Source organism: Carcharodon carcharias, chromosome 2, assembly GCF_017639515.1.
Source record: "Carcharodon carcharias isolate sCarCar2 chromosome 2, sCarCar2.pri, whole genome shotgun sequence".
In the NCBI taxonomy this organism is placed as follows: Eukaryota; Metazoa; Chordata; class Chondrichthyes; order Lamniformes; family Lamnidae; genus Carcharodon; species Carcharodon carcharias.
Window position 1 is genome coordinate 221,906,607 of NC_054468.1, and position 16,124 is coordinate 221,922,730.

Here is a 16,124-nt window from a genome sequence, read left to right on the forward strand (position 1 = left end):
CCATATTGAATGAGAAGCACTAATATCTGCTACTAGCCAGAGTTTGGGAACTGGAAAACTGCTTAACACTTAAACAAGTAGTGCAACTATTAAAGCAGCCATGTACACTATAAAACCTGAATTACGGCTGGCCATAATGAAAATGACACCCCCCAAATAACCAACCAGTCAACCCAACACTGATAGTGGATAAGCTTTTAAAGGCTGTGGTACAGGATAAAACAAATTACATCAGATTACATAAGATATACAGCACAGAAACAGGCCATTCGGCCCAACAAATCCATGCTGGTTGTTTGTGCCCCACTTGATCCAGTTCCCATCTTTCCTCACCTAAATCTACTATCATAACCCTCTATTCCCACCTCCCTCATTTGCTTGTCTAGCTTCCCCTGAAATACATCTATAGTATTCACTTCAACCACTCCCTGTGGTAGCGAGTTCTCACCACTCCTTGGGTAAAGAAGTTTCTTCTGAATTCCTTGTTAGATTTCTTGGTGACTATCTTATATTGGTGGCCACTAGTTATTCTCTTCCTCACAAGAAGAAACATTCTCTCTGTATCCACTCTATCAAAACCTTTCAGAATTTTAAATTTGATTAGGTCACCCCACCACTGCCCCCCACCCTACCCCCCCCCCCCCCTCCCCCCCATTCCCCCCGCCTCTTTTTTTCAGGAGAAAACCCTTTCCTGATATGTATATCCATACTTTTCCCGAATTTTCCTCATAAATCTAATGCACCCTCTCCTGTGCCCCTATGTCCTTATTAAAACATGTTGACCAGTGTTCTAAGTGTGGTCTAACTACAGGTTTATCGTAGCTAAACTTTTCAATTCTATCCCTCTAGAAAAATGCTTTGAGAGATTTTTTTTATCTTTCAGGGGAGGTGGGCATCGCTGGCAAGGCCAGCATTTATTGCCCTGTCGCCCTTAAACTGAGTGGCTTGCTAGACCATTTCAGAGGGGCAGTTACTGTGTATGTGGATCTGGAGTCACATGTAGGCCAGGCCAGACCAGGTAAGGCTGGCAAATTTCCTTCCCTAAAGTGCAAAAGAGAACCAGGTGGGTTTTTAAACAATAAAAAAAATAGGAGGCCCATGTCATAATTACTGAGGGAAGTTGTCAATTCCAGATTTTATTAATTGAATTTAAATTCCAGCAGCTGCTGTGGTGGTGGGATTGTGAACCCTTGTCCCCAGAGCCTGCTGGATTACAAGCCCTGTGATACTACTACCATATCCCCTTATGTGGCAATTAAGGGTAAGTAGCACCTACCTGTAAAAAGCAAGTCACGTCTGACAAATTTTATACAGTGCTTGAGGTGGAATGACAAAGGAAATGAAGCAGATCTTGCGGACATGCACTTTCTACTGGCATTTGATAAGGCACCACATGGAAGACTGTCAATTAAATCGAGGCACAAGTTTTAAAGGCAATGTTGCCTTAAAAACAGAAAACAGAGAGGATTGTTGAATGGACGTTTTTCAGGTTGGAGGGATATAATGAATGAGACTGCATCCCCTAGGGGTCAGTGTTGGGACCACTGATCTTATTAGAATGAGAGAAAGGTTAATGGATTGGGGAAAACAGATCTAATTTGTGAAGGAATTTGAGGTAAAACATCATAGGAGGAAAGGAAAGAAAGGAAACATCCTTTAAATGGGAAGCATAAAAATATAGAGGGACAAAAAGACTTAGGGGTGTAAATACCCAAATCTTTCAAAGTGCAAAGGCAAGTTGATGAAGTCATACGGAACAATATATACAAACCTGGATCTTATCACAAGGGATACATTAAACCTATGCAAATCATAGCTTAAAAATAGTTTTGGTAATGAGGCCCAGGCCTTGTAAAACATGCAGAAGTGTTTTACTAAAGTGATACAGAGGTGAAGGACTTTAACTACAAGGAGAGTAGAAAAACAAGGGACAGAATCCTATGGAGGTGATGGGGCTCTTGTCCACTGGCTGAAAAGCTAGCGAGAGCCCTTGTCGCCTCTTTTCAAGAAGGTCTCATTTTGTTCCACTCAGGCACTTGACAGTCCAGCAGCAGGCCTTCCCCCGGGGGCGCAAGTCTCACCCATCGAGAACTACCGGCCAATCATAGGCCAGCAGCGGTACTGGACGGACAGCGCCACCAGGAGGGCAGTGGCTGCTGCTGGTATGACACCCACCCGAGGCCCAGGCCACAAGTGAGTGATGGTGGAAGGGGGATCGCAGGGGTGGGTGGTTTCACCTGCAAGGTCGGCTCTCAGCTGGTCTCCCTTTTCCGATGCCGGGGTCCCTTGATCAGATTGTAAGTGCCTTTGAATGAGGGACCCCACCACCCAGGAGCCCACAAGCAAGCCTGCATGGGTTTGCTCTTGGTGCTCCCTGCATGGTAAGCCTCCCACCCGCCACTGGGTTAATACCAGTGGCGGCAGGAAGAAGCCTTTAAGTGGGCATTAATTGTCCACTTAAGGGCCTCAATTGACAACAGGGAGGAAAAACCATCCACAGGCCTCCCTGCCACAGATTTAATTGGGGTGCAAGCGAGAAAGTGACGGTGTCCCTACCTGACACAATCTCACCTGATTAAATGAACCCCCACCTCCAACAAACTCTCCACAGAGGAGGGCATGGGATTCTGCCCACAGGGTCTTTATTTACCAGAGCCTTCCTGTCTTGGCTCATACATGAAGGATGGTCACTTTTATGGGCACCAACTCGAGGGAGGACGGATGGAGAAGGGGAGAAAGTCAAGGTCAACCCAATGGTTGGATCTTTCTGGGTATAGACCCAGACTTCCAGCCCGCCTAGCAGGCTCCATTAGCGCCCCAACACTCAAACTCGAGGAACTAACGTTTAACAGGCCGGGTAAGAGTGGTGGCGATCAGACCCGCGCTGTTAGGGGTAAGGTGGCCCACAAGCTCTTCAGGGGTAGAGTGACCTCTGGGCAGTCTCACAGTTTGCTGGGAAAATTCAGCCAGGCGGACGGTTGAGAGGCATTCAGGAACTCACTTCTCTAAAATGGGGCAGCCTGACTTCACAAGGAATCATTCATTCATCGGCACCCAGCTGGCTGTAAATGATTAGCAACACAAATAATAAACCCAAAAGAGTAAATACTCCCTTGGTCTGAACAACAGTTCCTCCTGCAGTTAAGGAGGTGCCCCATAACGGTTAATTTATTTTCTTTTTTATAAGTGGGTGGCCTCCTCCTTTTCTATTCTCTCTTCATCTAAATTAGGTTGTCCACTTCCTTGCTTTGTGGATGAGAAGTTGGGATTTGCTAAGCCATTGCTAAGGGCTGTCTCACAACCTCTCTATATAATGATGTGTCAGTTCCTGGCATGTTTTGGCACATTCCTTTGGAGGGAAGTGTCTCAAGAGAGACTATCAATGCTGTTTAAATGCTGATGTACCCATCACTCAGACACACTGCCATAGGGGTCAAGGGCACCTGAGCGGCCATTAACTAGAACCCTAAATTTACAGCAGGTAGCAAAGACTCATTTGGGAAAGCCATAGGCTGGCTTAGTCATAGGGGTTGGCAAAGTTTGATCTCTGGTCTGTGTAGAGTTATCTGATTTTACCTGGTCTGGTGGGAGGGAGGGAGCTTTACAATTTGGACTCAGTACTCCAATGCCATGTGGGCAGTGCATCACTGGGGGAGGGTGCAGGGGGAGGTGGGGGCTGGTGCTTTTGAATCAGCAAGAGTTTCCAACCCCGCCTCAGTCACTAGGGAAAGTGATTACCAGCCTTTAATCTGATTCGCCCCTTACCCGGCCATGGAAAATTATATAGATTTATGTGACATCTCTAATGTGCACAATGACACTTTATGGAAGTTAGACAGGGCCGCCAAGCCAGAAATTAGAGTTTGAGGTGGCCTGCAAGAAATAAATGGGGCTTGAGAAATTTATTTTTAAAGGAGAGGGATGCAGATGGGCAAAGAGCTCCATCAATTCTTTTTTCTTTATCTTTCATGGGATGTGGACATTGCTGGCAAGGCCAACATTTGTTGCCCATCCCTAATTGCCCTTAAACTGAGTGGCTTGCTAGGCCATTTCAGAAGGCAGTTAAGAGTCAGCCACATTGCTGTGGGTCTGGAGTCACAAATAGGCCAGACCAGGTAAGGATGGCAGATTTCCTTCCGTGAAGGACATTAGTAAAACCCACAGATGGGTTTTAACAACTATTGATGATTGTTGTCATGGCCAACATTACTGAGACCAGCTTAATATTCCAGATTAATTCATTAAACTTAAATTTCACCAGCTGCTGTGGTGGGAATTGAACCCATGTTCCCAGAGCATTAGCCTGGACCGCTGGATTACCACAATGCCACCTGCTCCCCAAAGCAGCTAAAGGCCCTGCCACCCACAAAGAGACCAAGGGAGGGTGAGATATGCAGGAGGCCAAGTGACAAGTAGCCCATTGACACTCATCATCTGGGCTAGGATACAGAGAGAAGGGCCGCATGGTCCACTCCATTACACAGCGAGTTATGAAGACCTGGAATGCACTGTCTGAAAGAGCGGTGGAAGCAGATTCAACAGTAACTTTCAACAGGGAATTGGATAAACGCTTAAAAATAAACATTTGCAGACAATGTGGGGGGTGGGGTTGTTCTAATTGGATAGCTGCTTCAAGGAGCCAGCATGGGCACAATGGGCCAATGGCCTCCTTCTGTGCCGTAAGATTCCACGATTCTAAGTAAACGGAGTGAGCATGTTACAATAATAATTCCCCCAAAACATCCCCATCTGCTTTAAAGGAGCATTAAAACAGTCAGCACAGGTACTTTCATCTCACAGGCAAAGTTCCCAACGTTTTTCTAATTTATCTCAATGGAATTTAAAAGGTCAAAGCTGACTCCAATTGAGAAGCAGTCAGGGTTTTGGAAAGAGTGCTGCCTTTTATGTTCTCGCTAAGCTGGTGTGGTGTTTGTTCAGCTACACTCTGGAGGTTCTGTACATTACCAGTGGTGAGTTTGCTCTTTGATTATTGTTTCTGTTCCTCCCCACGTATCCATCTTTGTCAACCAGGCCCATCTCATAAATAACCAGAGTGTGACCATCTGGATCACTTTCAAAGATCAACCAGGTTCAGAGACCTGGAGGGGATCATTTCCTCTGCTTGCTCCTTGTTAAGCATTGTACACATAATTAAGAAAGAACGCAAGACTTGCATTTAGGAGCCACAAGATGAGTAGGCCATTCAGCCCATCCATTAACCACAGAGATCTGTATCTTAACTCCATCTACCCACCTCAATGCCATTTCCAAACAAAAACCTATCAAGCTCCGTTTAGTAATGCTTAATTGACTCATCAGCATTTGGGGGGTGGGGGGGGGTGGGGTGGGAGAGAGTTTCAGGTTTCTACAGCCCTTTGTGCTTCCTTACATCAGGCTGGGGGATTCATCCTCGAGGCGGGTAGCGGGAGTCGGGCCCACCTCAGGAGAAAGTGCCAGGAACGGTGGGATTTTCATTGAGGGGACTGGGCGATCAGGGTGGGGCTGCAGCTGGGTCTGGGGAAGAGCTTGGAGGCAGACACAGGGGCTGCCGGGTGCCGGGGGCAGGCTGTTTAAAAGGCCCACCTCAGGGCTGTGGCACTACACCCCAGTGATACTGAAAAAGTTATGGCCCTCCAGCCCTCACAGCCCAGACATTCCCCATGCCCCATCCATGCCACCTTATGACCACCCTCCCCCCACACCACCCGTCCCCATGGCCCCACATGCCCCATGCCAAGGTATGATCCACTTGTTCCCTTTCGTCCATCATGCCCCCCCATGCCAAGCTACGTCACCCACCCCCTCACCACTCACCCCTATGGCCCCTCATGACCCCATGCCAAGCTAGAGCACTTCCATGGCCATTCGCTGTATGTAACCAATGAACCCCATTGTGACAATAGAATGTGTAAGAAAAGCTTGAAAAAAAATCATTCATTGATAATTTTCCACTTCCTTAAAAAAAACTCTTTTACTACAGCCCAATAAAAGTGGGGCTCAAGTGTTTTAGAATTCTAATGAATGTCTAGGCTCTCCATCAAGAATGCATAATGAACTTATATTTTACACATCCTTCTCTCATTACGTGGTTCATTGGTTCTACACAGTGTATAGTATGCATGCAAGTGCCATAGCTTGGCATGGGGGCATAAGAGACCGTAGAGAGTGGGTAGGTGGCATACCTCAGCATGAGGAGAGCGGGGGCTATAGGGGGTGGGTGGTAGGGCAAGAGGAGGACCTTCTGAACACACCTTTCAAAAGGTTCCCTCATGCAGATTATGGTTCACGACTCTTCTCCACGGCTCTTTGAAAAGCTGGTCTGGCTCCATGAAAATTGCGGAGGACTAGGCCACACCTATCCTCGCAACGGAGCCAGTCCTGTCAGGAATGCAGGGTGCAGGCTCACAACCTAACCAGCCCCCACCCTTAAAAGGTGCTCCTGATAACTGGAAACCCCGGGAATGGGGTCGGGAATCCCGGAGTCAGGTCCCAGCTGCGATTTTCACCCCTCCATGGAGTCTCTCCGCGAAAATACAGCCCATCATCGCTGAATGGCCTAGTTCTGATTTTAAGGTTATGCCCCCTTATTCTGGACTCCCCTACCCAGAGGAAATAGTTTCTCTCCACAGATCAACTCCTTTAATCATCTTAGACACCTCAATTAAAACACCCCAACATCTCCTCCACTCAAGAGATACGAGCCTAATCTAGGCAGCTTAACATCTCTCAGAAACATCTCAAAGTGCTTCAGAAGCAGTGAATTTGTTTGAGGTACAGTGACCACAGATTCAGGAGGGAATTCCAGAGCTTAGGGCCCAGGAAACTGAAGGCATGGCCACCAACGATTAAAAGTGGGTGTCCTCAAGAGGTCGGGATTAGAGGAGTGCAGGTATCTCGGAGGGTTGTGGGGCTGGAGGAGATTACAGGAAAAGGGAGGGGCGAGGCCATAGAGGGTTTTGATAACAAGGATGAGATTTTTAAAGTCAAGACATTGCTTGACCGGGTGCCAAAGTAGGCGAGCACATGGGTGATAGGAAAACAGGACTTGCTGAGGGTTAACACACGGTCAGCAGAGAGTTGGATGACCACGTGACTAAAGGTGGTAACTGAGGTGGAGAAACTGAGAGCTCCAGGGAGGGAGTTACAGAGCTTTGAACCTAGGCAGCTGAAGCCATGCCCACAATGGCGGAGGGAGTAAATTTCCAGATGTGTGAAAGGCCAGAATTGGAGAAGTGGGTTGTAGGGCTGCAGGAGGCTGGAGATATGAGGGTGGGGTGGGGGTGCAAGGGCATGAAGGGGCTTTAAAACATTTTAAAGATGATGCATTGCCAGACCTGGAGACAAAGTAGGTCAGGAGCACAGGAGAGAATGAGTGAACAGGAAGGAGTTGCTGTATTCTAGGGTAAGGGCAGCAGAGTTTTGGACGATCTCAAGTTTTCTGTCTGTGTGCATATGTGTGTGTCTGTGTGTGTGTGTCTGTGTGTGCATATGTATGTGTGTGAGTGAATGTGTATGTGTGCACATTTGTGTATGTACATATATGTATTTATGTGTGTGCAATTGTAGATGCATGTGAAGTGTGAGGCTTTTGTGTGTATACTTGTGTTTGTGTGTGCATGTGTGTGGATGTGTGTTTGTGTGTATGCGTATTTGTGCATTTGTGGGTGTGCGTGTAGTTATGTATATCTATTTTTATGTGTGTGTGTGTCTGTGTGTACATATGTGTCTGCATGTCTGTGTGTGTGCCTGTGTTTGTGTCTTGTGCGTGTGTATGTATTTGTGTGGGTGTGTGTCTGTGTGTCTGGGTACGTCTGTATGAGTATGTGTGTGTGTGTGTGTGCGTGTCTGGGTATATGTCTGTATGAGTGTGTGTGTCTGCATGTGTATCTGTGTGTGTATCTGTGTATGTATTTGTGCCTGTGTGTGTGTATATTTGTGTGTATGTGTGTATTTGTGTGTGTGCATGTTAATTTGTGTGTGTGTATTTGTGTGTATATTTGTGTCAGTGTGTGTTTATTAGTGTGTGTGCGTATTTGTGTGTCTGTCTAAGCGTATGTGTCTGCATGTGTGTCTGTGCCTGTGTGTGCGTATTAGTGTGTGTGTGCGTATTTGTGTGTGTGTGCGTACTTGTGTGTATGTGTGTGTACTTGTGTGTGTGTGAGTGTGTGCGTGTATTTGTATTTGTGTGTGTGTATTTTTGTTTGTGTGTGTGTGTATTTGAATCTGTGTGTGAGATTTTATTTGTGTGTATGTGTGTTTTTGTGTGTGTATATTTGTCTGTGTGTGTGTATATTTGTGTGTGTGTGTTTTTGTGTGTATGTATATTTGTGTGTGTGTGTATTTGTGTGTGTGTTTGTGTGTGTGCGCGCAATGCTCTTGCCTTATAAACACTTACTGGGTATGGATAGAGCGTCACGCCATTCGTCCTGGACACAGACCATGTTCCTTCCAGGTACTGGTGGGCCTGGATGGCAACTGAGCTCAGGATGTTGCCATTGCTAGGGCTGGTGGCCATCTGCAGCCCGGCCTTGGTGACTGGATGCCCAGAGGGGGCCCCCTTCTTCTCTGCGCCACTGACGATGCCCAACGAGTTGGGCTTGCCCGCATGCTTGTTGGTCAGGAAGCCAGCATATGTGGTGGTAGCAGCATAGGCTGCTGGGACGAAGGCCCAGTCCCGGGTTGCCTGTAGGCTGCCAATGTTGCGCGAGCCCACCAGCGAGGGGATGTTAGAGAGGGGCGGAGGCGAGCCTGGTAATGGGTCGTACTGCTCCAAGGTGGCTGCTTGCTCCAGTGTCTGCACCATCTGGATAGCCTCCTGCTTCAGCTGGTTGAGGTGGGTTGCACAGATATCACACCTGTTGTCGCGTTCATTCCAGGCTTTGCGGGTAGTGTTGGGCACCTGCAGTTTGTCGTGGATCAGAGCAGAGAAAGCCGGGTCCTGTGAATAAAAAGAAGGAGTCGTTACATGAAGGGAGGGAGTGAGTTACCACTGCAAGTTCCAATTATTTTTCACCAGGGAAACTGACATCTAGTTTCCATTGTTCAACAACCAACAAAGAATCAGTATTTCGATAGCACCTTTTATTACCTCAGGACATCCCAAAGCTTTTCATAGCCAGTGAAGTGGCTGAATGAAGTCTCATCGCTGTAGTAACATGCCAGCCAATTTACACACAGCAAGCTCCCACAAAGAGCAAACTAATAGTTGAGTGGTAGTACAGAACTTGAGTATTGCTGAAAAAATAGACATGTCAAATGGTTGTCACTTATTTTGTTTAGCTGAAACAACCACAATGTATGTACATGTTCTTTCTGTCTACGAAGAACAAGTCCCTGTGTATTAATATGGAAGCTACATATATTATGGAAGCTAAATATATTAATACACAGGGGCCTGTTCTTTCCAGACAGAAAGAACACATACACAAATTGCACCTCACAGGTGCATTCTCTATGGCAACGTCTACCAATCAGAGTCCACTTGCCAACCAATCAGCACTCTCTTCACAAACAGTATAAATTGTTGTCTTCCCCTTATGTTAGTATTCTTGCGGTGTCCTGATGAGTGCAAGATGAAAAGTTTCAACATGTCTCCTTTTCCAGCAATAAACAGCAAATTGCATAACTGGTATTTCAGTTTTACGAATCTGGGCAAACCTAGTAAAAGCATCGGCAGAACTGGCCCTGAATCTGCCCAACTGCTCTACAAATCCAATTAGTTCACTATTGCCCTTTAGGGCAGAAAACCTGTCATCCTTACATGATCTGGCTTGTGTGTTCTTTATCCAGCGAGTTATTGTGATCTGGAATACACTCTCTGAAAGGGTTGTTGAAGCAGATTCAACAGTAACTTCAAAGGAGATCGAGGTAAACATTTGAAGGGCAGAAATTTTCAGGGCTATGGCGAAAGAGCCGGGAAAGAGCGACTCTTTCAAAGAGCCGGCATGGGTACGATGGGCCAAATGGTCTCCTTGGTGCTTTATGATTCTGTGATTCTGAACGCAACTCCATCCTACGCCAGGGGTGGAATTTAATAGGCGAGTTTGGTGTCCGGGGTGGGGGGGGGGCGGGATTTAATCAGACATGAGGGTGGCAGGTAGGGACCCTGCCACTTTCCTGCTTCCAACCCGATTAGTCTGGGGCGCAGTTTCCGCCCAGCCGCCACTTGAGGCCCTTAAGTGGGTAATTGATCCCCAATTAAGGGCCTCATCCCACCGCCGCTGGCACTAATCTGGCAACAGGCCAGGGACTCGCCATGTGGTAAGACTGCAAAGCAAATCCAGTCAGGGATGCTGCAGGCTTCCACAGGGCGGGTGCCTGATCGAGGGACCCGGCATCTGAAAGGGGGGCGTGGGGGAGGCCCGCTGAGAGCCGTCTTCCTGTCCTTGCTACCGACCAACCCTTCTCCCCTCTTGACCCCCCCCCCTCAATCCCACCGCCACTCACCCGTGGTCCATCCTGGGCCTCGGGTGGGTGCACTCCTGTTAGGAGCCACCACACTCCCAATAGCGCTGCTGAGCAATGCACAGCTGCCTGACTGACTGGCCGGCAGCTCTGGAGAGGCTGGGATTTCTGCCCCGGGGATCCTCGGACTTGGTGAAGACCTACCTCTGCCCAGTTAGGTGCTTGATTGGCACTTAGTTCGGCGGAGCTTCCCGAAAGGAGTTGGCATGGGGCTCTCACCGGCGGGTGAGACTCCCCCCATCGCCTCCATTAAATACTTGCCCCAAACTTTGACTCCTGACTGCGCTCTGTACCGGCCCGAGCAAGCCATAGGTTGCATTAAAAAAAAAGTCCCATTCAGTGGTTCAAAAAGAGGTCCGATCGCCACCTTCTCAGGGCAATTAGGGGGATGGACATTAAATGTCGGCCTTGCTGGTTGGTGACGCTCACATCAGAGGAATCAAATTTAAATAAAGACAGAATGGTGATCTGGGTGCCAGCACCTCTTTCATTATAGCCCAGGAGGTCAGGAACTCTGAGAGACTGTCGCTGTGAGGCCCTTATGAATCCAGACAATTAGGGGTTTCTGCAAATGAGACCAAGCTGCTCATTTGGAATACAAATGGTCCAGCTATCAATGTAAATTGCTACTACTTTATGGTGGCTGGGCCTCTAACTAACTCTTTCACAGACCCAACCACCTGGAACCCATTTACTGAAAGGGAAAGACTCATAACCCTCACCTCCGCTCTCAGCATTGAGGGCTGTAAACCACAAGCTCCACCCCCTCCAGGGTTGGTTTGGAGTCACCAGGAATGAAAGGCTTATCTCCAGGCCACTGAATTCAGGAGAATTGTGGGGTTTTTTTTTAAATTAAACCACAATACTTTTATTTTTGTTTCTTTAAACACTTTTAATAGTTGTTTTTAAAAAGTATATGGGAAAAGGACAGTGAACTGAACAGGAGAAATGGAGAAGCTATTCGCCGTCTGATTGGAGTGGGATTGTGGCGCATCGTCAGGATGGACACATCGGTCAGCCAATGGCGGGAGTGCGTGGGTGGGCAGTTGGAGGTCATGATGATGAAGCCTCCAGGAATCTGTCCAACTGGAATTGGCAATTCCAAACCCCCAGCTATCAGCTGTTCATCTCTGCTGATTGTAACCCAGTGATATCCACACTTTTTTTTTTAGCTGTTTGGAAGTTTCAGTTCAGTCAAAACTCTACAGCCCCGTGTCCTAATTCAAAGTCCCATTGCCCCAGCCTCTGTGTTCACTGACCTCGATTTTAAAAATCCCATTCTTTCTTTTCAAATCCCTCCAGGGCCTCGTCCCTCCCTGTCTTGGTTATCACCTACAGCCCTATAACCACACCTAGATCTCTACTCTGCCAATTCTGGCCTCCTGAGCATCCCCAATTTCATCATTATACTATTGGCAGCCATGCCTCCAGTTGCCTTGGCCCCAAAGCTCTGGAATTCCCTCCCTATACCTTCCCAACTCTCTTTCCTCCTTTAAAACGTTCCTTAAAACCTACATCTTTGATCATCTAGCCTAATCTCTCCTTGTGCAGCTTCATATCAAATCTGTATTCATTACCTCTCTCGTAAGGTGTATTGATTTATTTTATTGCACTAAAAGGTGTTATATGAATGAAGTTGTGTTCATGAGATGTGACCCGAACTAGAAAGTTTCTGGGTAGTATCTTAGCTCAGTTCAAGAAGCAAAGAGATTAAGATTAGTGACAATCCCAAGGTTTACAACTCACTCATTGCCTTGTGTTTCATCACTGTCGCATCACACATGAGAACATCAGTACTGGCTTTCTGTACAGTAATCCAGTCAGTCCCAAAATCCCGCTCTATCCCTTGGGTTTCTGGGATATGTTAAGATACTAAATAAATGCAAGACTTTTCCACATCACCTTCCAAGCCCCAGGTCTACCCCACCCTTCGTGCTTCCCCTTTTTTCCAAGTCACTATGCACATACAAACACTTGCACACATAGGTACACGCGCTCTCAGAAGCACACAATCACACACACACACTTGAAATGGTTGTACATGTGTCCTTTTCTTTTCAAGTAAGATTTTATCTGCTAAAACTCTTCTCATCTCCAGAGGAACACCACAATGATGAGTGCCCTTTGGCTACAATATGGGTGGCCATCTTGTTTGCCTCTCCCCAGTTATTTTGCACTCTCCTCCCCTCCCAGAAGTCTTGACTTATTGCTGGAATACTGTTCCATGAGGCCTGGCTAAATCTCGTAATGGACAATTTTTCATTAGCTGTTCTGGGCAGTTAGCAATAACAATTGGTGTGCGGAGGTTGGAGGTGTCAGAGAGGAGGTGAGAGGACAGGTGAGTCCGATCTGATCTTCACCTGATGTCTTCATGTTTCGCTTCATGGGTGGGGAGTTGGGGCCGTTTGTAGGGGGAGGGGGGTGTGGGGGGCTTGGGTGGGGATTTTGCTGGACAACAACCAGGAGAGAGAAACTTGGTCAATGTATCCCCTTTCCTAGCCCAGAGGTACTGAGAACAATTTTATCGTGCATCAGACATGAGGCTTTCCCCATCTCTGTAGTTCATTTTCCCCTTCAGCTATAAGAGCCTCTGCTCCCCAGTCCCCTCTCCCTCTGCTCCCCAGTCCCCTCTCCCTCTGCTCACCAGTCCCCTCTCCATCTGCCCACCTGCCCCCTCTCCCTCTGCTCCCCAGTCCCCTCTCCCTCTGCTCCCCAGTCCCCTCTCCCTCTGCTCACCAGTCCCCTCTCCCTCTGCTCACCAGTCCCCTCTCCATCTGCTCACCAGTCCCCTCTCCCTCTGCTCACCAGTCCCCTCTCCATCTGCTCACCAGTCCCCTCTCCCTCTGCTCACCAGTCCCCTCTCCCTCTGCTCACCAGTCCCCTCTCCATCTGCTCACCAGTCCCCTCTCCCTCTGCTCACCAGTCCCCTCTCCCTCTGCTCACCAGTCCCCTCTCCATCTGCTCACCAGTCCCCTCTCCCTCTGCTCACCAGTCCCCTCTCCATCTGCTCACCAGTCCCCTCTCCATCTGCTCACCAGTCCCCTCTCCCTCTGCTCCCCAGTCCCCTCTCCCTCTGCTCCCCAGTCCCCTCTCCCTCTGCTCCCCAGTCCCCTCTCCATCTGCTCACCAGTCCCCTCTCCCTCTGCTCACCAGTCCCCTCTCCATCTGCTCACCAGTCCCCTCTCCCTCTGCTCACCAGTCCCCTCTCCCTCTGCTCACCAGTCCCCTCTCCATTTGCTCACCAGTCCCCTCTCCATCTGCTCATCAGTCCCCGCTCCATCTGCTCACCAATCCCTCTCCCTCTGCTCACCAGTCCCCTCTCCATCTGCTCACCAATCCCTCTCCCTCTGCTCACCAGTCCCCTCTCCATCTGCTCACCAGTCCCCTCTCCCTCTGCTCACCAATCCCTCTCCCTCTGCTCACCAGTCCCCTCTCCATCTGCTCACCAGTCCCCTCTCCCTCTGCTCCCCAGTCCCCTCTCCCTCTGCTCCCCAGTCCCCTCTCCATCTGCTCACCAATCCCTCTCCCTCTGCTCCCCAGTCCCCTCTCCCTCTGCTCACCAGTCCCCTCTCCATCTGCTCACCAGTCCCCTCTCCATCTGCTCACCAGTCCCCTCTCCCTCTGCTCACCAGTCCCCTCTCCATCTGCTCACCAGTCCCCTCTCCATCTGCTCACCAGTCCCCTCTCCCTCTGCTCCCCATTCCCCTCTCCCTCTGCTCACCAGCCCCCTCTCCCCAGTCCCCTCTCCCTCTGCTCACCAGTCCCCTCTTCCTCTGCTCACCAGTTCCTCTCCCTCTGCTCACCAGTCCCTTCTCCCTCTGCCCACCTGCCCCCTCTCCCTCTGCTCACCAGTCCCCTCTCCCTCTGCTCACCAGTCCCCTCTCCATCTGCTCACCAGTCCCCTCTCCCTCTGCTCACCAGTCCCCTCTCCCTCTGCTCACCAGTCCCCTCTCCCTCTGCTCACCAGTCCCCTCTCCCTCTGCTCACCAGTCCCCTCTCCCTCTGCTCACCAGTCCCCTCTCCCTCTGCTCACCAGTCCCTCTCCCTCTGCTCACCAGTCCCATCTCCCTCTGCTCACCAGTCCCCTCTCCCTCTGCTCACCAATCCCTCTCCCTCTGCTCACCAGCCCCCTCTCCCCAGTCCCCTCTCCCTCTGCTCACCAGTCCCCTCTTCCTCTGCTCACCAGTTCCTCTCCCTCTGCTCACCAGTCCCATCTTTATCTATAGCAGTGCTTCCCAAACATTTTCTTGATGTGACCCCATTTTAATGACTGCCCCCCACCCCCCCGGCCATGTGAAAATTAGGGAGGTACGGAAGTTGTTGAGTGTTGGGGGGGTTGTAGGCTGGTGGCCTCCAGCTGGTGAGTGGGGCATGGGGTTCAGCTGCTGAGCTGAGGTTGGGGATGGGGAGTGAGGTTGACAGTGGTGGGAAGTGTTTGAGTTGCAGCGATTTTTTAAAAAACAAACAAATACCTTTTCATGGTTTTTTTTGTAGCAGCAATCAGGTCTCAAAGACCTGTCTGTCAGGCCACCCCCACTAATAGAAACAAAGTGAGGGTTTAAAGGGACCTCGCAGCTGTCAGGAATCAGTCTGAGCTCCATGGTGGTAGCCGTTGCTGCCTCAGACCTCGTGACCCAAAATCTCATCTCGTGACCCCGGCTGAGGGTCACAACCCACAGTTTGGGAGCCCTGCTCCAAAGCCACCATGTCATCAGCTGCAAGAAGTGAAAGAGATTGAATCATTTTCCTGCTCTCCCTTTCTCTCTGTCCTGCCCTCTCTCTTTCAATCCTGCTCTCTCCTTCCTGTTCTTCTCTCTCTGTCCTGGTCTCACCCTCTCTCTCTCTCTCTGCCCTGCTCTCCCTCATTCTCTCTGCTGCTCTCGCCTCATCCCCATAGGCACCCACACCATCCATGACTCACTTGCCAAGTGCCAGATTGAGAATTGTTTCATTAGCTGAGCAATTCTCAATGGTGGAAAGAGAACCAGATGTTCTTCATTGACTGCCACGATCATCAGAGACACGGGAAACAAAAGTATCTAAGAAGCCAGTTTTAATTATTGATTATGTAGCATGGATGCTCTGTTTTAAGTGTTAATTATTAAAACATAAGATCTACGGACATCATGTATAATGGTGCATAAAGAGACATTAATAATTGATGCTGAAATTTGCCCCCAGGCCTCCAATCATAAAATACTGAATTCTGGAATGGGGCAGCTTCCAGGTCAGCCAACCACTGGGTCACATGTTACCTTCACACATGGCCTACCTCAAGTGACATAAGCCTTTCCTCTTGTTGGATCCCGAGAAACATGAGATTCACATTCCGAGAGTCTACCTTAGTGATGAATTGAACTCAGCTCCACTGCCCTTGTTACTGGCCAGATTTGCCTTGTTTAGCTTTTACGAATAGAGGTGCATCTAGGCCACTGTCAGAAGAGGCCTTTATGCCCATTGAGGTTACCTTTTTATTCCTTCTTTCATGGGATGTGAGCATCGCTGGGAAGGTCAGCATTTGTCGCCCATCCCTAATTACCCTTGAACTGAGTGGCTTGCTAGGACATTTCAGACGGCAGTTAAGAGTCAGCCACATTGCTGTGGGTGTGGAGTCACACATAGGCCAGACCAGGTAAGGATGGCAGATTTCCTTCCCAAAA

The 16,124-nt window shown here is 49.0% G+C and overlaps 1 protein-coding gene across 1 annotated transcript in view; it reads right to left on the reverse strand.

Moving 5' to 3' along the window:
• Positions 1–16,124, reverse strand: part of kif26ba (kinesin family member 26Ba) — a 316,541-nt gene that overhangs the window by 213,810 nt on the left and 86,607 nt on the right. The window contains exon 3 of the mRNA XM_041182843.1: positions 8,396–8,938. Coding sequence (XP_041038777.1) covers positions 8,396–8,938 — 543 coding nt within the window. The remainder of the gene's footprint in view (positions 1–8,395; positions 8,939–16,124) is intronic.